Source organism: Schistocerca piceifrons, chromosome 11 (genome assembly GCF_021461385.2).
Source record: "Schistocerca piceifrons isolate TAMUIC-IGC-003096 chromosome 11, iqSchPice1.1, whole genome shotgun sequence".
In the NCBI taxonomy this organism is placed as follows: domain Eukaryota; kingdom Metazoa; phylum Arthropoda; class Insecta; order Orthoptera; family Acrididae; genus Schistocerca; species Schistocerca piceifrons.
In genome coordinates, this window is record NC_060148.1 from 63,699,908 (window position 1) to 63,726,460 (window position 26,553).

The window sequence follows — 26,553 nt, forward strand, 5'->3', positions numbered from 1 at the left end:
CATTTTTCAATAATTACATAGACTATGTAATCAAAAGTATCCGGTGACCCTCCAAAACATACGTTTTTCATATTAGGTGCATTGTGCTGCCATCTACTGCCAGGTAGAATTAGATTTTCACTCTGCAGCGGAGTGTGCGGTGATATGAAACTTCCTGACGGATTAAAACTGTGTGCCGGACCGAGACTTGAACTCCGGACCTTTGCCTTTTGCGGGCAAGTGCTCTACCATCTGAGCCACCCAAGCACGACTCATGCCAGCTACTCCATATCAGCGACCTCAATAGCCATTAGACATCGTGAGAGAGCACAACTGGGCCACAGTGTTTATTGTTAATGGATTATTTTTCGATTTTTATCTAGTTTTCAAGAATGGAAGCTCGAGTCTTTTTACTTTTCATTATACAGCTGCTTTTATCGTTATGCTATCCATCTGGTGTTACTACAAGATTTATACACACTGTCTAAGAATGTGTACAAAAACTTACTGCAGGAGTTTTTGTAGGCTTTATTCTACAAACAACGAAAAGTACTGCTAAAAATGTTTATTTATTTTAGTCCACAGACATGTGTGGGACTCTCAGGTTTATCACAGCACGTCTATCACGTGCTGGTTGTTGTACTGTCTGGCGATGTCCAGTGGGGTGTTCCCATTGTTATCTACGGCCCCCATGTCGGCCCCTGCCTCCAGCAGCGCCGTAGCCGCTTCCGTCTCGTCACTGAACGCTGCAGTGTGCAACGGCGTCCATCCGTCCACATCCCTGGCGTCGGGGTCGGCGGAGGACGCCGCCAGCAGCCTGACGACAGCCGCGCTGCCGCCCCACGCAGCGAAGTGCAGCGGCGTCTGCTGGAACTTGTCCCTCGCCCCCACGTCCGCACCTGCCGCCAGCAGGCGCCTCGCCATCTCCTCGTATCCCTTGATACCTGCCCAATGCAGGGGGGTCCGCTCGTTCATGTCCCTCGCCCCCAAGTTCACTCCAGCCGCCAGCAGTGCCTGCAGCTCTTGCATTGAGCCCTGAATAGATGCCTGGATCAGCCTCCTGCCCTTCTCCTCTTCAGATAATGTCCTGCAAAAAATCACAGATGTTCCAACACTATTTCCGAACACGCGCACACACGCTCACACACGCGCACACACGCACACACACGCGCACACACGCACACACACACACACACACACACACACACACACACCTTATAAGGAAAATTATCACAGTATGGGAACACGAGATTCACAGTATAGGATGGTCGGCGCTGGCTGTTGTGGCCGAACAGTTCTAGGCGCTTCAGTCCAGAACCGTGGTGCTGCTACAGTCGCAGGTTCGAATCCTGCCTCGAGCATGGATGTGTGTGATGTCCTTAGGTTAGTTAGGTTTAAGTAGTTCTAACTCTAGGGGTCTGATGACCTCGGATGTTAAGTCCAATAGTGCTCAGAGCTATTTGAACAATTTGATGGTCGGCGGCAGCCTCTCCCCCTGCATGGACTTGGAGCCACTACGGTGCAACAAGTTTATTCGTGCTTCTCCCTTGTGACATTGACAGGATAGCTACATCGCTCGAATAGAGTGGCCAGCATGTTCTCCAGACATGAACCCTGTCACACATGCCTGAGATGGATTGAAAAGGGTTGTTTATGGACGTCATGACCCACCAACCACTCGGAGGGGTCTACGACGAATCGCCGTTGAGGAGTGGGACAATCTGGATCAACAGTGCCTTGATGAACTTGTGGACAGTATGCCATGACGAATACCGGCATGGATCAATGCAAGAGGACGTGCTACTGGGTATTAGAGGTACCGGTGTGTACAGCAATCTGGACCACCACCTCTGAAGGTCTCGCTGTTATGGTGGTACAACATGCAGTGTGTGGTTTTCATGAACAATAAAAAGGGCGGAAATGATGTTTATGTTGATCTCTATATCAATTTTCTGCACAGGTTCCGGAACTCTCTGAACTGAGGCGATAAAAAACGTTTTTTTATGTGCGTGCATTTCCTGCCATTGTGCAAAAGTTATTCGCAAATTTCTCGAAACAGCGTAACCAAATGCAGAAACCTACTCTTTACCAAGAAATATTTTGGCTGAAATATTTGTATAGCACTAACTTGACTCCACTGCATATATACAGAAACTCATTCTCATGTCCAAGTCCCCATTTGTACAGATAAATGTGCTTGCATAATAACAAACACATGCACCTGCAATAAATTACACACACACACACACACACACACACACACACACACACAATGAACGTGGAGTCTTTTGGTTGCAACATATCTGAACGCAACAGTAAACCACAGGATAAGAGAGTGAATCAATGACTCATGCGCTAGCTAGATTACCATGATAAATTTTGCTCCAAGTAAATCTTGACTTCCTAAACACAGCATAGAACTCGTAACGATTGATGTATGTCCTCAGAAATTCACCATATCATTTGCATGTAACTGCCTCACTACAATCAGCAGAACTCATAATACTAAAATTCTGATATTAAAAACGGTGCCCAGCAATTAAATGTAGCAAACTATTTTTAAGGTAGAGACAATTTAGGATAATTTCATGTTATTTTCCTGCCAAATGTGATATCATTCCTGTTTAATCCAAAATCCATCAATCGATTAAGTACTCAGTTGCTTCCTTTATAAATATCACATGCACATGGAGTTGCTAATGTCGCCCTTCCGGCTCAAAATCAAATATTTCATATTTTAAGAATGGATATTACAATTCTGATAACTGTGGGAAACGATTCTTGATCGTTTGTATGGAAATGTGAGACAGGAAATGAGAATTCTGAACGACGGTACAGTGGCTAACAGGCTGGATGTTGTTTTGAGCCCAATGTTGCTTTCCAAGGCGTGGTCTCGTTGGAGACATTGCGCCTTCGCCTGTCTTTGGCGTGTGTACTGGCCCACAAGCACCCACGATTTCACACTAAACACTTGAAACGGTCAAAGTCACATCTACAGATTCTAACAATACTAAAAATGTGAGTGAAAGTCTGGGCTGTGGAATCAGGCACTTTTGCATAGAGTAATCGACATGGTTCAGGTCCAGACGTTTTTCTATCACTCCTACTGTTGTAGCGGCAACCAGATGCAAATTGATAGGACCAGTGGCATTGTAAGATCTTTAGCCTAGCAAGTACTGGCTTCATTGTTGTGGATTTTTCGGAATCTGTTTGCCTCACCAACGCCTCCAGTGCTACAAAACTCCTGCTCCCGTGTGACACGTATTCTGGATGGCCAACTTACTGGAAGTCTACGTTCTGTTACTATAGATACATGGGCACTTATATGACTGAGTGTTTTTGGCCGTTAAAGGAGAGGAAACTCTGCAGTCTGAATCTGATTTTGAAGCAGCCACAAACGTCTCCTACACTGGGAAGAGTTTCTGCTTTGGCTGCCTGTGTATGCTTGTAGGGCGAGCAGTGGTGTAAACCCATAGCAGTGTGTCCGAGGTGCGAACACAGGACAGCCTCCAGCCTCCTCCTGCACCCAGGTGAACAGTTACAGGACACAGCTCACCAGACGCTTTTGTGAGTGGCATCCCCGGCATCTAACGGCCTTGCCACAGTGGTAACACCCATAAAAACACTGTCGAGCTTGGTTAACACCTTGACCTGTGTCTACGTAGCATTGTTGGCAGGCGTGGTGCACTCAGCCCATGTGAGGCCAACAATCTCCTGATATGTGTGTATTACTGTGATATAATTTTGCAGTACATTCACTGATATACGAGGTGTGCTCAAAAAGTAATGGGAATTTTTGTCTTTCTTAAAGAATTTTTATTTATTCATCAACATCCGCTGTGTTTTCTTCAGAGTAATCCCCCTCAGATATAGCACTCCTGTGCCACCAGCTTTTACAATCTCGCAAGCACTTCAGGAACTCACTTTTCGTTATCGTTATCAGCTCCTTCAGCGATCCTCTTTTTCTCTCATTAGTGTTGGCACAACGACATCTCTTCACCGTCGGAAATAGAAAGCAGTCGCAGAGCGCCAAGTCCGGCGAGTAGGTTAGCTGAGTAAACATAACGGCCTTGTTTCTTGCCAATAACTCACGAAGAAATATTGAGGTGTCAGTGGGAGCATTATTGCGATGCGATTTCCACGAGCGGTTTTGTCACATTTCTGGTCGTTTTCTTCGCATTTCTCCACCCAAACGGCGCATAACTTCCAGGTAGTATTCCTTACTGAACGTACGATCATAAGTCAAGAACTCCTGTCGCACTATCCCATTGTAAGAGAAGAAAATAGTGAGATGAACCTTCACACGTGATCGAACTCGTCGAACCTTTTCGGTCTTCGCTCTTCAGGCAGTTACCATTAGGACGACTGGGCCTTAGTTTTGACGTCATATCCACACGCCCATTTTTCATCACCTGTTCTAACCTTTAGACGATCTGGATCGTTGTCGACTTCATTCAGCAGTTTCTGAGTGAAGTCTACGTGGCGTTGGTTTTGGTCGAAATTCAATAATCTTGGAACAAACTTTGGTGCTACACAGTTCATGCCGAAAACGCCCGAAAAGTTGCTTGGAGTGGGCCAGAGGACGTACCAAAATCATGAGCAACCTCTCTGGTGGTGATTCGGGAATTTTGGAAAACTATTTTGTGTGCTTCTTCCACATTGTCTTCAGTAATGGCTATCTTACAGCGTTCACGGCGATCGTCAACATCTTCTCGACCCTCTGTCATACTTTTATACCACTCGTAAACTCTTGTCTTATTTATAGTAGATTCGCCAAAGACCACGATCAAAATGTTGAATGTATTGCTGAACTTTATTCCATTTTTCAATTAAAAATTATTGCAAATTCGTTGATCAATATTATTCGCCAACAAAGATTCGATGGGAACTTAAGAAACGTATAACCTTTTCGAATGTCAACATTAAACTAAATATTCAGATCAACTGACCGAGCGAGGTGGCGAAGTGGTTAGCACACTGGACTCGCATTCGGGAGGACGACGGTTCAATCCCGCGTCCGGCCATCCTGATTTAGGTTTCCCGTGATTTCCCTAAATCACTCCAGGCAAATGCCGGGATGGTTCCTTTGAAAGGGCACGGCCGACTTCCTTCCCCGTCCTTCCCTCATCCGACGAGACCGATAACCTCGCAGTTTGGTCTCTTCCCACAAAACAACCCAACCCAACTGATATTGCAAGAACCAGGGTGTATTCGACCCGGGAGATCCGGGAAAAACCCGGGAATTTTTTCGTCCCGGAGAAAACCGGCAAAAAACCGGGAATTTCTTAGAATTCCGGGAACTTTTCCTTGTCTTAGTTACCAGTTAAATTTTTGTGATTTTGACTGGTAAGAACCAATACTATAACGAAGAATATTACTGTATCCCGCTTCTGCAGAATAATGCTGCAGCAAAAAAACATGAACGAGAGAAAAAAAAACGAAAATAAAACTTAAGTCGCAAAGTAAATGGCGCCATATACAACAACAAAACACAGTGCTCATACAAGCGTCTACCAACCAAAGTGTGTCAAAGGCTTTGGGAAGAATATGCAGTGCTGCCTAACAACAAATTGCCTCCGATGAGCGTGACATGACAGTTGTTTACATATGATTCATTTGAGCAGTTGCGGGCGGGCTCTTGCGCATGCGCAGTTGAGTCGCCTTCTTCCGCTTCCGGCCACAGATGTGTGGCTGGGTGCCACTATCTAAATTGCTCCGGTTCGGAAATACCGTAGATCCAGGGCTGATGCACAGAGCAGTCTGAGTTGTAGTGAGGAGGTGGTTAGTCTCCATGTGACCTGTGCTTACGTTAAGTGATTTTGCTCTTTCCTCTTCGTTTATTGCTCTCACATTAAATGAAAACTAAACGGATTTCTGTGGCCGGGACCTACCAAATGAATTAAAATAAGTTCGCATAGTTACGGAAGGCTAAAATATGTTGTTAGTTTCAGGTTTTATTTCCATCTTTCTGACACTCAAGCATTAATAACCTTGCACAACGATGAAGTTATTTTTGTCGGTTTGCTAAAGAGATTTGACTTTTATTAATACAGGGTGATTCAAAAAGAATACCACAACTTTGAAAATGTGTATTTAATGAAAGAAACATAATATAACCCCACACTCTCTGTAGCATATCAGGCGTAACAGTTTGGATAGCTGCTGTTATTTCTCGTTTCAAATCATCAATGGTGGCTGGGAGAGGTGGCCGAAACACCATATCCTTAACATACCCCCATAAGAAAAAATCGCAGGGGGTAAAATCAGGGCTTTTTGGATGCCAGTGATGAAGTGCTCTGTCACGGGCTGCCTGCCTTGAACCAGTTTCAGACGATAAGGTTTCATAACTAACCTTTTTCGTAGGACTCTCCATACAGTTGATTGTGGAATTTGCAGCTCTCTGCTAGCTCTGCGAGTCGATTTTCCTGGGCTGCGAACAAATGCTTGCTGGATGCGTGCTACATTTTCATCACTCGTTCTCGGCCGTCCAGAACTTTTCCCTTTGCACAAACACCCATTCTCTGTAAACTGTTTATACCAACGTTTAATACACCACCTATCAGGAGGTTTAACACCATACTTCGTTCGAAATGCACGCTGAACAACTGTCGTCGATTCACGTCTGCCGTACTCAATAACACAAAAAGCTTTCTGTTGATCGGTCGCCATCTTAGCATCAACTGACGCTGACGCCTAGTCAGCAGCGGCTCAAGCGAACAAATGTACAACTAAATGAAACTTTATAGCTCCCTTAATTCGCCGACAGATAGTGCTTAGCTCTGCCTTTTGTCGTTGCAGAGTTTTAAATTCCTAAAGTTGTGGTATTCTTTTTGAATCACCCTGTATTTTTCACTGAGGCAGTCAATTTATTTGAAACGAAGTGTTTAATTTCACACTGTTGGCTAGTTTCAACTGTTTGCAGCATTTCAAGTGCACGTTTTCCATCTTCTAGCTTGTATGGCGTTATGCCATAATAAAGAACCAAACATGAGATAATACAGTACTGGTACTCAAGAAAACTTACATCCGAATCTGGACATACGATTGTGCACTTTAAGCCGAATTATTCATTTTAGTATAGTTCACGAAATTCCGATGCTCCTGAAGTATCCTCTGATGTCTTGTTTCTTTTATGACATAATGCAAGATCTTTTAATATTTTACACGTACGAACATGCGGGCTTCCTGCGTCGTCATAGCTGGGCAGGCGCAGTGACGCCTGTTATCTGTCGCTCCCTGGCAACTGCTGAAACGAACCAATTTCTAACAGGTCACGGGAAAATATTGCGAAAGGTGGTTTGAAAAGTGTTACTTTCAAAGTAAATTTCCTTTTACGCAAGATGAACTTTGTGCGAGAATGTACAACGAATTTCTTAAATCACAGAGCGTTTCACTCTCATTTAAAGATTAACTCTTTGAGGACGACCATCTAGAAGAATTTCGAGCCCACAAGATCAGACATTTACGTCGTTATTAAAAATTTTATTGGCACATTTGTGTGCTGTATCTAAAAGTGTAACACACGCAAAATGATCAGCATTATATGTGGAAGCTTAGCTTTTCATGCAGCTTATTAATCTTAAAGACCAATATTATTTGTGAAAGCTTTGTTTTTCTTCTAGCAAAACTGTATATTAATTTAAACCATTAACTTTTGTTTTTGTGTGTTCGCGCTACTTAAAAGTGAGTATTTTTGTTTTAACGTCCCGTCGACAACGAGGTCATTGGAGACGGAGCGCAAGCTCGGGTTAGGGAAAGATGGGGAAGGAAATCGGCCGTGCCCTGTCAAAGGAACCATCCCGGCATTTGCCTGAAACGATTCAGGGAACTTAAGAGTGATCTTGCTATTGGTTGACTACACTTCGTGTCCTGTGCTGTCATCAGCTGTCGAGATAACGTGACATGAGCTATGACTGGCTTACAAAAGCGCGTGGCAATCTCGATTTCATTGCTTCGGAGAGTAACATGCAGTGTTTGGTGCAATTCGAATTTATATCTCCGTAAAACGAAGAAATGCAGCGTACATGTTGCTGCACATCAAAGATCTTTCCAAAACGTGTTTTTTTCCCCTGTGTTTCGTTTTCTAAAGTGCCGGCAAATTCTACGTCTGTGTAGAAAACCATAAACATTCTAAGAATTGATAAGTTTTACAGTGCCGAGGAAAAGTATACTGTCTTTTAACACGGAAAAAGTTTATTTTCATGCGGGAGAAAGTGTATTTTCAACCAGGAAATCCGGGAATTTTTTTTCCTTGTCCCACGTATACACCCTGAAGAACACATCACAGACATGTGTACTAACATCATAAGAAAATTTTGAAAATTGGATGTATAAACAACGCGAAAATAAAATTTTCGATTACTTTTTGAACATATCTGGTACGTGGATGTGTTGCGAATAGAGTTAGTGATATAGCGAAACATCACGCCGGGAACGGTAGATTTTTGCGCATGGCAGTATTTATTACATCATCTACCCCGAACTATGTGCCGTACAATGATATGTTTTTTCAGCGACGTATCCGTTATGTGTGAATGCAGTATGCAAAATGCGTTAGGAACGGAGTTTGTAGTAACAAAGTAATAAATGAAAACGTCATACGAGAAACGGCAATTTTTCTGCACGATCAGCGAAAATTTAGAGAACGATAAATATTCTTCCTTTCATGATATGTGTTTGCATTTGCGAATATGGATAATCATGAACCGTACAACGGAATGACGACAGTAAAGATTTGTACCAGACCAGGACTCGAATCCGTATGTCCCACTTATCACGACAGTCGCCCTACCATTACGCTATCTGAGCACGACGCGAACTTTTATATGCTGTCAACCATGTGTCTACAACCTGTTCTCGTGCGTACATTATGTATATTCCCATACAGGGGAGACATTTTACTTGAAAGGCGTTTGCCCAGTATCGATGGATGAATACGATATTGCAGTGTTGGTGTTATTCCGAATTACGATGTCGCATTCCTCCAGACATGAATGCATGTCCCAAGCCACATTACATCGTAATTTGGGGTAACACAGCCGCTGCAATATCCTTTCATTATTTCGTAGGTGCCAGTGGGGATCAAAGAGGAAATAGGTATGAAATTGTGTTTTAAAGTTTATTTCGAGTTACTAAGTACTCTCATTCTCAAATACTGGATGAATGTAATCTGGGTATTAGCGCATGTGGCGGTGTGCTTCAATAACATTCCCATCCTCACCCCTTCGAGATCTAGGTGGTTGTTACCTACACAGTGCTTCATTCCAGACAGGAAGTGTTGCATGTGTCACGTTTGCTTGAAATCGCTCCAGTGGAAATGTAAATGGAAATGTCGTGTGGCTAGGGCCTCCCGTCAGGTAGACCGTTCGCCTGGTGCAGGTCTTTCGATTTGACGCCACTTCGGCGACCTGCGCGTCGATGGGCATGAAATGATGATGATTATGACAACACAACACCCAGTCCCTGAGCTGAGAAAATCTCCGACCCAGCCGGGAATCGAACCCAGGCCCTTAGGATTGACAGTCTGTCACGCTGACCACTCAGCTACCGGGGCGGACATCGCTCCAGTAATTTAGAATGGGATGTTGAACAAACATACACAATTACATGTTTATAAGATGTAAAGAGGAGATACAGTAAAGTGACATACCATTTCATGACCATAACACGTTGTGAAATCCCCAATAAGATGGGTTGTGAACGTGGAAGAGACACACGAGTAGTGACGCAACTCACCGCAGGAGAGCGATGTCAACGCTGTCAGGTGGGGGAGTGTGGTGGGTAGGCATGGTCGGGGCGGCTGCGTCGGGACTCCAGCTGTGGTCGCTGTGCGGCTGAGCGGCGGGGGTCGTCCAGCTGTCTGCAGTGGCCAGCGAGCTGCACACAGGGACAACGCGTGGCAAAGTGTGTCCACGTGGAGGCCAGAGGGCAGTATTGCTGTGGGTCTGTCCGCACACTGACAATAGAGCACAAACTGCCACAGGAAACAGCCGATTAGGTGGACTGATAGGGTAAAGAATGCGGAGGCTCTGTGCAGAATCTGAGAGGAAAGGAATATGTGAGCAACACTAATAAGGAGGAGGGACAGGATGATATCGCATCTGTTAAGACATGAGTGAATGACTTCCATGGTACTAGAGAGGAATGTAGAAGGCAAATCCTGTCCAGGGAGACAGAGATTGGAATACATCCAGAAGGTAATTGAGGACGTAGGTTGCAAGTGCTACTCTGAGATGAAGAGGTTAGCACGGGAGAGGAATTCGTGGCGGGTCGCATGAAACTAGTCAGTAGACTGGTGACCCTAAAAGAGAGAGAGAGAGAGAGAAAAGAAATACAAGTAAAAGGAATCTCCTGTTTGTTAATTTGCTTGCTAATCATTTCTGCTCCTGTCCAGCTTTCTTATGGAAACAGTTGCCTCACCACCCTGCAGCCCATCTCCCTTTACCATTGTGTATGAAGTCAAACACAACACTCTCAAAGTCTTAATTATATCTCCGTTATAGATCCTACATTGCTTCTCTCATGAAATCGAGTCTCACAATTTTGTCCCATCGATTCCCCAACAGCAACATCACTTGACCACAAAATGCTACAGTTCAGTAGTGTTGCCTCTACTGAAAGAGATAATTCTTGCACCCAGTCATAATATCCTATGTGCATCAACCCATTCTGACAGTTGCAAACAGAACATAAAATACTAATTAGATCTCCAGGTATTTAAGTACACACATCAAAAAAAGTTATGCATCACTGCAGTTTCAAGACCTCCTGAAGATAGACCTTCACTGTGGATATTGTATCACAGACATAGTCCCTTTGACTGTTCAGAGATGTCACTAAACCCGCCCAAAGACGTAAACAACCATGCATGAGCAGCATCTATTGGAAAGAGGGGGGTCCGACAGCCGATCAGTTCCAGTCATTCACCAGGAAGGAAGTACATGGCTCATATTGTCTGTTGTTCAACCATGCCTAGATGGTCCATGGCGCGGTCCACCTTTGCAACTAAGACACCATGTAGCACGGTACAGATGGGTCCAACAACATGCTGAATGGATTGGCATCACGTTGTCTTCACCGTCGAGTGTCGCAAATGTCTTCAACTGGACAATCGTTGGAGACGTGTTTGGAGGCAACCCGGTCAGGCTGAACGCTGTCCAGCGAGGGCAGCAAGGTAGAGGTTCTGACGTGACCCACCAACCACTCTGAGGGATATATGCCGAATCGCTGTTAAGGAGTGGGACAATCTGGAACAACAGTGCCTTGATGAACTTGTGGATAGTATGCCACGACGAATACAGGCATGGATCAATGCAAGAGGATGTGCTACTGGGTATTAGAGGTACCGGTGTGTACAGCAATCTGGACGACCACCTCTGAAGGTCTCACTGTATGGTGGTACAACATGCAGTGTGTGGTTTTCATGAACAATGAAAAGAGTGGAAATGATGTTCATGTTGATCTCTATTCCAATTTTCTGTACAGGTTCTGGAACTCTCTGAACTGAGGCAATACAAAGCTTTTTTTATGTGTGTATTTCCTGTCATTGTAGAAAAGTTATTCACAAATTTTTTGAAACAGCCTAACCAAACCCAGAAACCTACTCTTTATCAAGAAATAATTTGGCTAAAATATTTTTATAGCAGTAACTTGACTCCACTGCTTATATACAGAAACTCATTCTCTTGTGCAAGTCCTCATTTGTACAAATAAATGTGCTTCCATAGTAACAAAACATGCACTGACAATCAATTACACACACACACATTTGCTCCAAATGACTTTCTAAACACAGCATGGAAGTCTAACGATTGATGTATGTCCTCAGAAATTCACCATACCATTTGCATGTAACTGCCTCACCACAATCAGCAGAACAAATAATACTAAAATTCTGATATTAAAAATGGCGTCCAGCAATTAAATGTAGCAAATTATTTTTAAGGTAGAGACAATTTAGGATAATTTCATGTTATTTTCCTGCCAAATGTGATATCATTCTTGATTAATCCAAACTCCATCAATCGATTAAGTACTCATTTGCTTCCTCTATAAATATCATATGCACATGGAGATGATAATGTCACCCTTCCGACTGAAAATCAAATATGTCATATTTTAAGAATGGATATTACAATTCTGATAACTATGGGAAACGATTCTTGATCGTTTCTATGGAAATGTGAGACAGGTAATGAGAATTCTGAACAACGGTACAGTGGCCACCAGGCTGGATGCTGTTTTGAGCCCCATGTTGCTTTCCAAGGCGTGGTCTCGTCGGAGACATTGCGCCTTCGCCTGGTGTGTGCACTGGTCCACAAGGACCCACGATTTCACACTAAACACTTGCAACGGTGCTACTTACTTTTGACACACACAGAACAGTTAAAGAGGTCAAAGTCACATCTACAGATTCTAACAACACTAAAAATGTGAGTGAAAGTCTGGGCTGTGGAATCAGGCACTTTTTCATAGAGCAATCGAGATGGTTCAGGTCCAGACGTTTTTCTGTCACTACTGTTGTAGCGGCAACCAGATGCAAATTGATAGGACCTGTCGCCTTGTAAGATCTTTAGCGTAGCAATTACTGCATCAATGTTGTGCATTTTTTGGAATCTGTTTGCCTCACCAATGCTTTCAGAGCTACAAAGCTCCTGCTGCCGTCTGACACGTATTCTGGATGGCCAACTTACTGGAAGTGCATGTTCTGTTACATGGGCAGTTATATGCCTCAGTGTTTTTGGCCGTTAAGAGAGAGGAATCTCTGTAGTCTGAATCTGATTTTGAAGCAGCCACAAACGTCTCCTACACTGGGTATTAGAGTATGTGGCGATGTGCTTCAATAACATTCCCATCCTCACCTCTTCGAGATGTAGGTGGTTGTTACCTCCACAGTGCTTCATTCCAGACAGGAAGTGTTACATGTGTCACGTTTGCTTGAAATCGCTCCAGTAACTTAGAATGAGATGTTGAACAAACATACACAATTACATGTTTATAAGATGTAAAGAGGAAATACAGTAAAGTGACATACCATTTCATGACCATAACACTTCGTGAAATCCCCAATAAGGTGTGTTGTGAATGTGAAAGAGACACACGAGTAGTGACGCAACTCACCGCAGGAGAGCGATGTCAACGCTGTCAGGTGGGGGAGTGTGGTGGGTAGGCGTGGTCGGTGCGGCTGCGTCGGGACTCCAGCTGTGGTCGCTGAGCGGCTGAGCGGCGGGGGTCGTCCAGCTGTCGGCAGTGGCTGGCGAGCTGCACACAGGGACAACGCATGGCAAAGTGTGTTCACGGGGAGGCCAGGGGGCAGTATTGCTCAGGGTATGTCCGCACACTGATAACAGGGCACACATTGCCACAGGAAACAGCCGATTCGCAATATGAATGGCCAGTCATTTAAGTAATCAGTTTACACACAACTTCTCACAAGTTTCCAGTACCAGTAGGTGTACGAAAGAACAGTTTGAATAAAATACACTAGGGTGACAAAAGTCATGGAATACCGACATGCATATATACAGGGTGATCAAAAAGTCAGTATAAATTTGAAAACTTAATAAACCACGGAATAATGTAGATAGAGAGGTAAAAATTGACACACATCCTTGGAATGACATGGGGTTTTATTAGACCCAAAAAAAATACAAAAGTTCAAAAAATGTCCGACAGATGGCGCTTCATCTGATCAGAATAGCAATAATTAGCATAACAAAGTAAGACAAACCAAAGATGATGTTCCTTACAGGAAATGCTCAATATGTCCACCATCATTCCTCAACAATAGCTATAGTGGAGGAATAATGTTGTGACCAGCACTGTAAAGCATGTCCGGAGTTATGGTGAGGCATTGGCGTCTATTGTTGTCTTTCAGCATCCCTAGAGATGTCGGTCGATCACGATAGACTTGCAACGACTGGAAAACCGTGCTCCAGTCTGATGAGTTCCGATTTCAGTTGGTAAGAGCTGATAGTGCGGTTTGACGGTGACGCAGACCTCACAGAGCTATGGAGCCAAGTCCGCAACAAGTCACTGTGCAAGCTGGTGGTGGTGGCTTCAAAATGGCGTGGGCGGTTTTTACATGGAACAGATTGGCATCTCTTATCAGACTGAACCGTTGACTGGAAATGCTCGAGTCCAGCTACTTGAACTTCACGTTCCCAGCAACGATATGACGTTATTGGCTCACAATTGTTCACAACTAGTTTGAAGAACATTCTGAATAACTCGAGCAAATGATTTGGCCACTTAGATCGCTCAACATGAATCCCCTTTCTCCTGACGTTTTCCGTTCTCCAAGTGTCCTGAATTTAACACTTGCTTAGAAGTAAGGCATTTTGACAGTTAAATACTACACCAGTGCTACTTTTTATGCACGAAATAGCCAGACGTTGAAGAGAAGAAGTTTTTGATATCTCAATTTAGTTCCTAGCCCCTTGTGTTCTCGAAAGAACCTAAATGTATAACTTGATTCGAAGAAAGCCTTTTTAACAGTCAAACATTACACCAATTAACTACACTCCTGGAAATGGAAAAAAGAACACATTGACACCGGTGTGTCAGACCCACCATACTTGCTCCGGACACTGCGAGAGGGCTGTACAAGCAATGATCACACGCACGGCACAGCGGACACACCAGGAACCGCGGTGTTGCCCGTCGAATGGCGCTAGCTGCGCAGCATTTGTGCACCGCCGCCGTCAGTGTCAGTCAGTTTGCTGTGGCATACGGAGGTCCATCGCAGTCTTTAACACTGGTAGCATGCCGCGACAGCGTGGACGTGAACCGTATGTGCAGTTGACGGACTTTGAGCGAGGGCGTATAGTGGGCATGCGGGAGGCCGGGTGGACATACCGCCGAATTGCTCAACACGTGGGGCGTGAGGTCTCCACAGTACATCGATGTTGTCGCCAGTGGTCGGCGGAAGGTGCACGTGCCCATCGACCTGGGACCGGACCGCAGCGACGCACGGATGCACGCCAAGACCGTAGGATCCTACGCTGTGCCGTAGGGGACCGCACCGCCACTTCCCAACAAATTAGGGACACTGTTGCTCCTGGGGTATCGGCGAGGACCATTCGCAACCGTCTCCATGAAGCTGGGCTACGGTCCCGCACACCGTTAGGCCGTCTTCCTCTCACGCCCCAACATCGTGCAGCCCGCCTCCAGTGGTGTCGCGACAGGCGTGAATGGAGGGACGAATGGAGACGTGTCGTCTTCAGCGATGAGAGTCGCTTCTGCCTTGGTGCCAATGATGGTCGTATGCGTGTTTGGCGCCGTGCAGGTGAGCGCCACAATCAGGACTGCATACGACCGAGGCACACAGGGCCAACACCCGGCATCATGGTGTGGGGAGCGATCTCCTACACTGGCAGTACACCACTGGTGATCGTCGAGGGGACACTGAATAGTGCACGGTACATCCAAACCGTCATCGAACCCATCGTTCTACCATTCCTAGACCGGCAAGGGAACTTGCTGTTCCAACAGGACAATGCACGTCCGCATGTATCCCGTGCCACCCAACGTGCTCTAGAAGGTGTAAGTCAACTACCCTGGCCAGCAAGATCTCCGGATCTGTCCCCCATTGAGCATGTTTGGGACTGGATGAAGCGTCGTCTCACGCGGTCTGCACGTCCAGCACGAACGCTGGTCCAACTGAGGCGCCAGGTGGAAATGGCATGGCAAGCCGTTCCACAGGACTACATCCAGCATCTCTACGATCGTCTCCATGGGAGAATAGCAGCCTGCATTGCTGCGAAAGGTGGATATACACTGTACTAGTGCCGACATTGTGCATGCTCTGTTGCCTGTGTCTATGTGCCTGTGGTTCTGTCAGTGTGATCATGTGATGTATCTGACCCCAGGAATGTGTCAATAAAGTTTCCCCTTTCTGGGACAATGAATTCACGGTGTTCTTATTTCTATTTCCAGGAGTTTATATATGTGGAAAATGGATAGGACTTGAAGGGATTAAGATTTCGACACTTTATTTACACAGCTAGTAGCATCTAATAATGAAATATTTCAGTTTCCCTTGAAATGATCAATTACATTTTTCTTTACTAGCCTGATTTTTTCTTCACGTAATTACATCTTTCTTCAAACCTGCACCTCACACTGTTATATTTGATACCCCAATTGTCCATCTTTGTCAGATTTTTCGTGGTGAAAGTGGCTATAGAAATTCAGTCTAAAGTATTCCCCAATTCACTCAATAGTTTTCTCAATTAGCCTGATTATGTCAAAGGAAACGAACAATTTCTTTGCCCATTTCCCACTCTTCATTAGAATATAAAAATTAATAAAAAAGTTCAGTGTATAATTTGGGGGGACTACTGTTCTTGTTACACTGAAATGTTCGATAAGTCATTGAAAATAGTGACAAAGATATTGGATAAGTTAGTAGAAAAAGTGTATTTTTGTAAATAATCAGGAATTTATGATTGCGTATAGAAATTGATTAAAGACAAATGTGATTTTGGGCAGAGAGGAGAAGATAGTAGAAGAAAATGTCTGTAAAGTGAACTGTGTGTGTGTGTGTGTGTGTGTGTGTAATAATTATATGCCTGTGGTTAGTAATTTAATTTTACTGCTTTATTTAGAGTAACACATTTTGAAATATATGACAGGCTTTTTTTATCTCAGTGCAATCCTGAAACATAGTTGGAATGTTTTCAGGATGGATCAGTGCAAAGTTAGCCTCTCCACAGAAGTTTGTAGGTAATGTGTTGGCAAATGGAAACAACTGTGGTAGGAGTGACACTAGATATGGAATTTACGAATGCAGCCAATGATCGAGGAGATGTAGTCATGGGAAAAGAAAAAAGGAAACATTTTAAGAGTTTTATTAACCATGCCACATGTAGGAGCAATGTTTTAAGGCAGTAATCGTTTGACCATGTAATAAAATGAGTATCTTGTTCAATGTATTGTAATTAACAGATTTGACAGATTTCTTGTGGTCGTGTGTTAATGTGTGTTCTGGTTACTTAATCTAGCAAAGTCGTCTACGAATTTACCACTGACATAACATTAAGCTGTTTATAGACATACAGGTGATGTTAATGAAAAGCTGTGAAGTTGATGTTTTAACGAGAAAACATACAATTACCATATAATAATGCATAACATGTGGCACTGAAGAAGATGATGGTTAGGAATTATAACATTATCCGATTTAAGTTATCAACTTTCTGAAATATACATTTGAATACTGCAGACAGAATATGTTTAAAGTGTGTGTCATAGGATATCTTGAAAAGACTGCTGGTGATACGTATTTTGTTTCCAATATTCATTTTCGTGTTGCACGACAATGAGCAGGAGAGATCAGGTTTGAGTGGCTTACGAGACAGGATACAATTAAATGAGAAATAAGTCAGACAATGCAGACACCGTTATCTCGAAGGCAAGAACTCTAGTTAAAAACTGAATAAAAATTTAAAAATAGCTGAGAAATAAAGGAAAATTATGAGTATTACTGCTCACCAGACTTGTAAGGATGACTTGTACTATATTTAACTGAGGATAGTTCTGTCTGGAGGTCATATCAATTTTGAGGATGTTAGAGACCGATTAGTAGCTGCTGTGCATGGACTAGCGAAGTCCTGGTTGAATGAAGCACTGGAATTCACTAGACAGCCTTTAGTATCGCTACAGATAGCTACACGTAAGACAAGCAGCATGAGATTTGACTGTGGCTCTTCCAAGAAGCAAATACAGCGCCCTTGTCCCAAAAAACACCTCCTACTTGAGTTATAGAAAGGAGTGGAGAAAAGTCCAGCACATATCACGAGAATCAACTGACACTTTTGGGACGTTTTGGAATGCTGACTTCGTGTCAGGCCTCACTGACCAACATAGATACCTCTCAATAATTCAAGAACAGTCCTAATCGCATTTATTATTGTTATAATACCACCAACCGGTTTCAACCCGACGTAGGGGGTCATCTTCTGGGCGTTTACACCATTGACAGTTTCCTGCCGTTAGGTAGACAGGAGTGACACCACCAGCAGTCGACCAATGGTGTAAACGCCCAGCAGATGACCCCTACGTCGGGTTGAAACCGGTTGGTGGTATTATAACAATAATAAATGCGATTAGGACTGTTCTTGAATTATTGATTAATCATATTAATCGCTGCTTCTCTCCACAACCATGTTGTCCAGAACTATAGATACCTCTCCTCAGTGCAGCACTCCATGAAGAATGGGCTGCCATTCCCCAAGAAACCTTCCAGCACCTGCGAGAGTGGAAGCTACTGTCGAGGTAAAGCGTGGGCCAACACCATATCGAATTCACAGCATTACTGATGGGGGGCGCCACGAACTTGTAAGTCATTTTCAGCCAGGTGTCCGGATACTTTTGATCACATAGTGTACATATATAATTCTACAACATGAACATGTGAGTTGTCCCAAACTTACCTGGTTTTTGCTGATGGAACAGACAGCAGGTGGCTCACTTCCGCCCGATCTTCACGCTGGCTGTGCAGAGTCCCTCCCATCACGTGGAGCAGGTGAGCCTTTACGAAGTCAACCACGGCCTGCCTGAGGCTGTCAGAGGAGCGCCTGACTTGGAGCACAGCTGCGGCCGCTGCGGGCCCCCCAGACACCTGTGCGGCCACCAGCTGCTCACACTCCGCCTTCAGGGCGGACAGTCCGTATCTGTCAGCAGCGGCCAGCAGCTGTGGCGCCATGCTGTGCGCTTGGGGGACCCGGAGTGTGTACATGTAGACCAGCAGCTGGCGTAGCACTGGACCCTCCACGCCCGAGATGGCAATGTGGCCGCTGCTGGTCTCCAGCGTGGTGTTCCGCAACATGGCGGCGAGCACGGTGCTCCTGGCAGCCAGGACGGCCCTGTGCGCCACCAGACGTGTGTCGCCCGCCACCAGCGTCACCACGGCTCTGTCCCCGGCGTCCAGAAGGGCGGCCAGGTCCACAGCTGCGGTCTCCTTATCCCTCTGAACTGGTTCCACTGTCAAAGATTCGGAAGTGTAGAGTCAACAGAGTCACTCTGCAGCACTTTGCCCTTAGACCATACCCTCCCCGCTGTGACAAAAGTCACGGGATAGTCAGTGGGGAACGTCTCGACTTTGTTGGCAAGGAGGATGGGTATAATGTTCAGCAGCTTCCAATCATTTGACAGTAGTCAGAGCGAATTCCACCTGCTACAAACGTTAACTACCTCTGCCCATGTTCAAGAACAACGTTAAGAGTGGTGCTTCTTTGCGTCTTCTAACAACCCTACCACAACAAAGGTCAAAATTTAATAATGATTGTGGTGTTGCTCACGCTGGTAAATCTACATCTACATCTACGTCCATACTCCGCAAGCCACCTGACGGTGTGTGGCGGAGGGTACCTTCAGTACCTCTATCGGTTCTCCCTTCTATTCCAGTCTCGTATTGTTCGTGGAAAGAAGGACTGTCGGTATGCCTCTGTGTGGGCTCTAATCTCTCTGGTTTTATCCTCATGGTCTCTTCGCGAGATATACGTAGGAGGGAGCAATATACTGCTTGACTCTTCGGTGAAGGTATGTTCTCGAAACTTCAATAAAAGCCCGTACCGAGCTACTGAGCGTCTCTCCTGCAGAGTCTTCCACTGGAGTTTATCTATCATCTCCGTAACGCTTTCGCGATTACTAAATGATCCTGTAACGAAGCGCGCTGCTCTCCGTTGGATCTTCTCTATCTCTTCTATCAACCCTATCTGGTACGGATCCCACACTGCTGAGCAGTATTCAAGCAGTGGGCGAACAAGCGTACTGTAACCTACTTCCTTTGTTTTCGGATTGCATTTCCTTAGGATTCTTCCAATGAATCTCAGTCTGGCATCTGCTTTACCGACGATCAACATTATATGATCATTCCATTTTAAATCACTCCTAATGCGTACTCCCAGATAATTTATGGTATTAACTGCTTCCAGTTGCTGACCTGCTATTTTGTAGCTAAATGATAAAGGATCTATCTTTCTGTATATTCGCAGCACATTACACTTGTCTACATTGAGATTCAATTGCCATTCCCTGCACCATGCGTCAATTCGCTGCAGATCCTCCTGCATTTCAATACAATTTTCCATTGTTACAACATCTCGGTACACCACAGCAACATCTGCAAAAAGCCTCAGTGAACTTCCGATGTCATCCACCAGGTCATTTATGTATATTGTGAATAGCAACGGTCCTATGACACTCCCCTGCATTTTCGGGCAACAACAAAGTTATTGTGTGGCAGGTGTCATTAGAGCACAGTTAATAAAGTCATTTCATGTAATAATGATTAAACTAGGCACTCATCTTTTCGTGTTTCCCACGCTGGTCTCGTTGTAAAATCATGGCTCAACTGTCGAAAACCTAGGTGATGATGATTCCAAGCTCAGATGCAAAGAGGCCTAGGTTTTATTCTGCTATATTCAAAAGTTTTATAGATGTGTTTCAGAAACGATTCTTGAAGATTAAACCTTCGAAAGTTAGCACAATGGTGATGTAAAAAAAAAATAATCAGCACTCCGAATTTAAGTTACACTTCTTTTATTACTTTTGTTGCAGTATCACGTAAATCACAAAACACCACAATACAAAACATACTTGAAAACATCTTCCTCACTGTTAAAGTTCACATTTTGTAAGCTGACTACGTTATGCGTCCTTCCAAAATGACGTCCAAGACTTGACTTTCTCAAGGTCCGACTCTCTAACTGCTTATCGCTTACGCGCCCAAAAATCAGAGTTACAAGAACGTCAAAGATCATAGTGACAAAGAATACACATAAGAGTAATATCATTGCAATATAAACATATCGACGTATCAAAGTACCTCTACATTAATGAAATTACATCTGAATGTTGTCTCAGAAATATGTTAACTACTTTACAGAAACACAGTAGAATATTGCTGGTATCGAGAGGTTGAGTTGAGCTGCCGTAATGGTTACGTAATTCAAGTACCATTACAGTCTGACCTAATGTTTTTCGTAATAGTAAACAAATAACATTAAAATAAGCCTTTTGATTGTTTTTTAATTTCTCAATCAGTGTAGCTGACACTACTGATAATTCGCAGTAAGAATTGAAGCAATCGGAGCGCAAAACGAGGCAATCGGAGCGCAAAACGAGATTTATATTAACGCCGCAGAAAGACCTAGCATAACCTTTCCTAATTTGCTTCAAATTTTTTGAGATTTTGAGCGCTGTCAAACTCAAAAATTGCAACTTGCGATATATGGAGACAGTATACATTCCTGTTGAAGGAGAGAGCTGAGTGCAACACGGTCTGTTAGTTACAGCTTTTCCACAGTAACTACGTCACAAACGCCGAATTTTTGTGGAATTTGTCATGAAAAACTGTCATGCCTTCCAGAAATTCACAAAAATTCGCATTTATACATATTGATATACACTGGAATTGGGGGTGAACGGATCTTTGAACGATGATACCACTGCTAGTATCGTATCGAGTACAAATTTCGATGACAGCTGATGCTGCGGCACAAAATACGCTTCAGGCGGCATGCAACATAACAAAATACACACTATATCGCGACACAAGCAGAAGATTTGATACAATCAACAAAAAAAGGTGAAGTATATGGATCTAAGTTTCAGAGGCGAGTTTATCTGACATATGTCAGTTTATTCAGATACCAAGAAAAGTAAGATTATATATGTGAATGTCGGTAAATAACCATGCGAGTTACTCGAATTTTGCACTTTGCCGGTTTTGTGTCACCTTCTACTCTAGCGTTTCAATGGTGGACACTGCAGCCTCAGTGTATCTGGCAAAAACGATGTAAGATATACAGCACAACACAACACTTCTTCTACTGCAGATGCCTAATGATGCGTTATTAAACCATTTCGTGAAAATATAACTGATGCCCTCCTAAGTCAGGCTACGATTATCACTGTAAGGATCTATGGAACATGTATACAATACACAAATAAATAGCACACCAACTAGTGATCTGTAACACCACAAGCAAGAGTTATGAATGTTTGTGATTCTGAGTACCGTGATAGGCAATAGACTCACATGATTACACTGTGACTCAAAGAAGCTGTTTAATCACTAAGTAAGACTACCACAATGAAATAAGCTGGCATCAGATGAATTTCTTGAGCCATGAAACGTGTTCAGGAATAATGGAAAGAAACACTTACCTCCATTGTCCGTTCTTAAACTATACGCAACGACTTCAGAATCAGAGCCTGCAAATGAAATTAATGGAAATTCTTATGAAAAAACTGAACACACTTAATACAAAATTGTTATTAATTCTACCCGAACTTATATGATCTGAAAAAAAAACAAATATTTTACCTGTATTAGAGGCCAGGCTACTGTGGCTGGAATCTGTGACTATCGCCACAAAAATGCAGATGAACCACAAAATGCTTCTGCAACACATAGTGCCAGGAAAAAATTATCACGCCAGGTAAACAACCTTCAAAAAATTTGTACCGTGCAGAACAACCTGTAACAAATATAGTTACAAGTAATTTTAGTTAGCATAATTTAATGTAAATTAGCTAGTGTAGATTAATGTTTCACACTATTTATGGTGGTGGTGGTGGTTAGTGTTTAACGTCCCGTCGACAACGAGGTCATTAGAGACGGAGCGCAAGCTCGGGTTAGGGAAGGATTGGGAAGGAAATCGGCCGTGCCCTTTCAAAGGAACCATCCCGGCATTTGCCTGAAACGATTTAGGGAAATCACGGAAAACCTAAATCAGGATGGCTGGAGACGGGATTGAACCGGTCGTCCTCCCGAATGCGAGTCCAGTGTGCTAACCACTGCGCCACCTCGCTCGGTACACTATTTATGATTCAGTTTCTTACAAGATATATATATCACACTGTTCTGCCCAATAGACACTGCCTAATTCAGCTAAGTAATATCTGAAATAGCTTAAGACACTGTAATTCTTCCTTACCCCAAATTAATTGTGAAAAAGTGTTCTCTAAATGGCGCATAGTCTTATTTCATACCTATATTAGTTGCGGTCATATTGATATCAACTTCAGTTTATTTTTATTTTTCTCAAATTGAAGTGCTGTATGTGACATTATGAGCTGATGATTCTCCGAAAGGGAGCAAGGGATGGGGGTGTGCTTGCCTGTAACAGCGCCATTTTTCTGTACTTGTGTTACTACAAGTAATTGTTAAAGTACTCAGATGCATTTAACTACTGTTACAAAATCCCTAAATTGGAACGATCACATAGATAATGTTTCAGGTGGAGCAAATCAAAGACTGCGATTCATTGGCAGAACACGTAGAAGGTGCAACAAGCCTACTAAAGAGACTGCTTACACCACCCTTGTCCGCCATATTTCGGAATATTGATGCGCGGTGTGGGATTCACATCAGATGGGACTGACGGATGACATCGAAAAAGTACAAAGAAGAGCAGCTCTATTTGAATCATCGCGAAATAGGGGAGATAGTGCCACAGACATGGTACGTGAACTGCAGTGGCAGTCGTTAAAACAAAGGCGTTTTTCGTTGCGACAGGATTTTCGCATTAAATTTAACTCACCAATTTTCTCCTCCGATTGCGAAAACATTCTGTTGGCACCCACCTACATAGGGAGAAATGATCATCACGATAAAATAAGAGAAATCAGGGCTCGCACGGAGATATTTAAGCGCTCGTTTTTCCCGTGCGCCGTTCGAGAGTGGAACGGTAGAGAGACTGCTTGAAGGTGGTTCATTGAAGGCACTTTATTGTGAATAGATAGTGTAATCACGCAGATATCGAAGAAACAAAAAGTCTCCACTGCATTTTTTCATAAACTATTTTAAGGGTGTACTAACGACGTCATAGACTGACCAACGAAGAATTCACTTCATCTCATGTTTCATACAGATCGAGGTCGCACTTTGGGCCATAGAGACTGCAGTGAATTGTCAAGATTACGAGCAATTCGAGCAAGAGATTTTAGCTAAATGTTGATCTCGCTGTGTTCAGGAAAGACGTCGAAAGGAGGTCCTTAATCCGGAATCCCTAAATAGCAGACATTGTATCCGCTGCAAGTATTTTGAAAAATACATAAATGAAACACGTTACTGGGATGAGACCTATGTAACTGCGACATTCGAAGAGTATCAAAAGCCAGTCAACTACTGCATCTTAGGAACAAATGCGTCGAGAAATCTGAAACTGATCTGGAACACTTCATGTGTGTGCTGCAATCACTTGACCTGATACGAGAGGATGCTAAATTGAATAATAACAACGATAACAGTATAGCACAACCTCCTCCACTGCACCGGCAGTGGTATAATCGTGGTAGGACAAGAAAAAAAACAAGTGTATTATGTCACCCATAGCCGGCCGAAGTGGCCGTGCGGTTAAAGGCGCTGCAGTCTGGAACCGCAAGACCGCTACGGTCGCAGGTTCGAATCCTGCCTCGGGCATGGATGTTTGTGATGTCCTTAGGTTAGTTAGGTTTAACTAGTTCTAAGTTCTAGGCGACTGATGACGTCAGCAGTTGAGTCCCATAGTGCTCAGAGCCATTTGAACCATGTCACCCATCTGGAACCATATTGATTGCAGTCCATCGAATTTACATAAGAAAGTTATTATGGCAATGATAAAGGATACTGGCCAAACCATAATAACTACTACGAAATGAAATGATCGTATGGCATTGTTGGCCGGGAGGCCCCATGGGGGGGAAAGTTCGGCCACTGTATTGGAAGTTCTTTGTAGTTGACGCCACTTCGGCGACACTGCGCGTCAATGATGATGAAAGACACACAACACCCAGTCATCACGAGGCAGAGATAATGCCCGACCCCGCCGGGAATCGAACCCGGGACCCCGTTCGCGGGAAGCGAGAACGCTACCGCAACACCACGAGCTGCGGACAATAACTACTATGACAATAGTAGATGGAATTACCGTATGGGAAGTTGCAACCAGTCATCGACATATTGTGCTGTACGTGTCCCTTCCCGTTTCTACTTCACTCTCACATCGGAAGCTGTGGAGCTAGGGATGTTTAGGAGTGTGGAAATCTCGCGTAAAAAAAAAAAAAAAAAAAAAAAAAAAAAAAAGGTTCAAATGGCTCTGAGCACTATGGGACTCAACTGCTGAGGTCATTAGTCCCCTAGAACTTAGAACTAGTTAAACCTAACGAACCTAAGGACATCACAAACATCCATGCCCGAGGCAGGATTCGAACCTGCGACCGTAGCGGTCTTGCGGTTCCAGACTGCAGCGCCTTTAACCGCACATCCCGCGTACAGGCGTATGACACAAGTGATACCCAATCACCTGACCACATGCAAAGTCCGTATTCCAAGAAGAATCGCAGCTGTATTACGGACAAATGGGAGTCCAGTCCCTTATTAACAAACCGTTACCAAGTAAGTGCAGGTGTTCATACTAATTCGCCTATCCCCTGTAAGTAATACGCATAAAATATGACAACTTACGTATGTTGCAATTTTGGGTGGATTCGAACAAGTAGGTATCGAGAGAGGTCTATCAAAGTTAGTGTGGCCGCGAGAAGGAAATTCTGCCAGACCGGGTCCCGTTCGGTTTCGCTGTAAGCAGCAGTAGGGTGCTAAAGTGGCGTAACTGACACGTACCGGGGCAGGATGCATCAGAAGAGTTGTTCCGCTACAGTTCGTGGGAAACAGTCGAGAAGAAGAAAACAGGGTTTTTTTCTTCGGTTTGCTCGACTTCGCAGCTATCGAGTGTGGGTGACACAGAGAACGAGAGACTGTGAAGGTGAGTGGAGTGACAGACACAGCAAACCGCGCACTGATGGAAGGACAGCGCAGACACTCACCAGCGTCGCCTCCTCCGCCGCTGCAGTGGCGGCCGGTCGCGAGCCCCGCCTTTTATCCGCCGCCCCCCGCCTGGACCTTCCGCAGCCTCCCCTCTGCCCCCGCCCACGTCCCGCCCCCGCTCACCGCGAACCACGTCCTCCCCACGTGTCCCACATCGTGCGCAATCTCTCACAACACGGACGCTTCCCTTCCTCTTCCTTGAACTCCTACAACCGCAGTCTGTTTCCTGTAGAATTTGTAAATAACCTCTCACTGGCCGTATTTCATCTCTGCTACCTTCAAAACTCGCAGAGTGCATGTCAATTAGCACCGTCAGAATCTTTCTGTAAATCTACACCGACGTGACCAAAGTCACCGGACACTTCCTCGTATCGTGTCGGACCTCCTTTCCCCTGGCGTGGTACGGCAGCCCGACGTGACGTGCAGTCAACGAGTCGCTGGAAGCCCCCTGGAGAAATACCAAATCATTCCGCCTCTACAGCATTCCATAACTGCGAAACTTTTGACAGCGCAAGGTTTTGTGTACGAAGTGACCTCTGGATTCCATCCCGTACATGTACGATAGCTGTCTAAACCATTAGCACTAACGGTCCTGAATGTTGATATTCTTCACGGGTTTGCAGCCGGATCATGTCGTCGTCCAGACACAATATTTCGGCGGACCAGCTGGCCGCCATCTTCAGCTGAGTTAATGCTCGTGCACTGCCTCGCCGGAACTGAATTCCAGCCACGACGACGGAAACCTTTATACACGACGG

At 44.3% G+C, this 26,553-nt stretch overlaps 1 protein-coding gene across 3 annotated transcripts; it reads right to left on the reverse strand.

The window, feature by feature from the left end:
- Positions 1 to 529: 529 nt before the first annotated feature.
- On the reverse strand, positions 530 to 25,812 carry LOC124720458 (serine/threonine-protein phosphatase 6 regulatory ankyrin repeat subunit B-like). Of its 3 annotated transcripts, XM_047245810.1 has the most exons (7): positions 25,795 to 25,812; positions 22,313 to 22,466; positions 22,153 to 22,200; positions 18,414 to 18,963; positions 13,099 to 13,239; positions 9,715 to 9,855; positions 530 to 1,066 (listed from the first exon to the last, which is right to left on the reverse strand). In XM_047245810.1, the coding sequence occupies exons 2-7, from the start codon at positions 22,398 to 22,400 to the stop codon at positions 589 to 591; spliced, it is 1,446 nt and encodes a 481-aa protein (XP_047101766.1). In that variant the 5' UTR covers positions 22,401 to 22,466; positions 25,795 to 25,812; the 3' UTR covers positions 530 to 588. The 3 variants fall into 3 exon arrangements, with proteins under 3 accessions (XP_047101766.1, XP_047101768.1, XP_047101767.1); XM_047245812.1 differs by lacking the exon at positions 13,099 to 13,239; XM_047245811.1 differs by lacking the exon at positions 9,715 to 9,855.
- Positions 25,813 to 26,553: the final 741 nt, after the last annotated feature.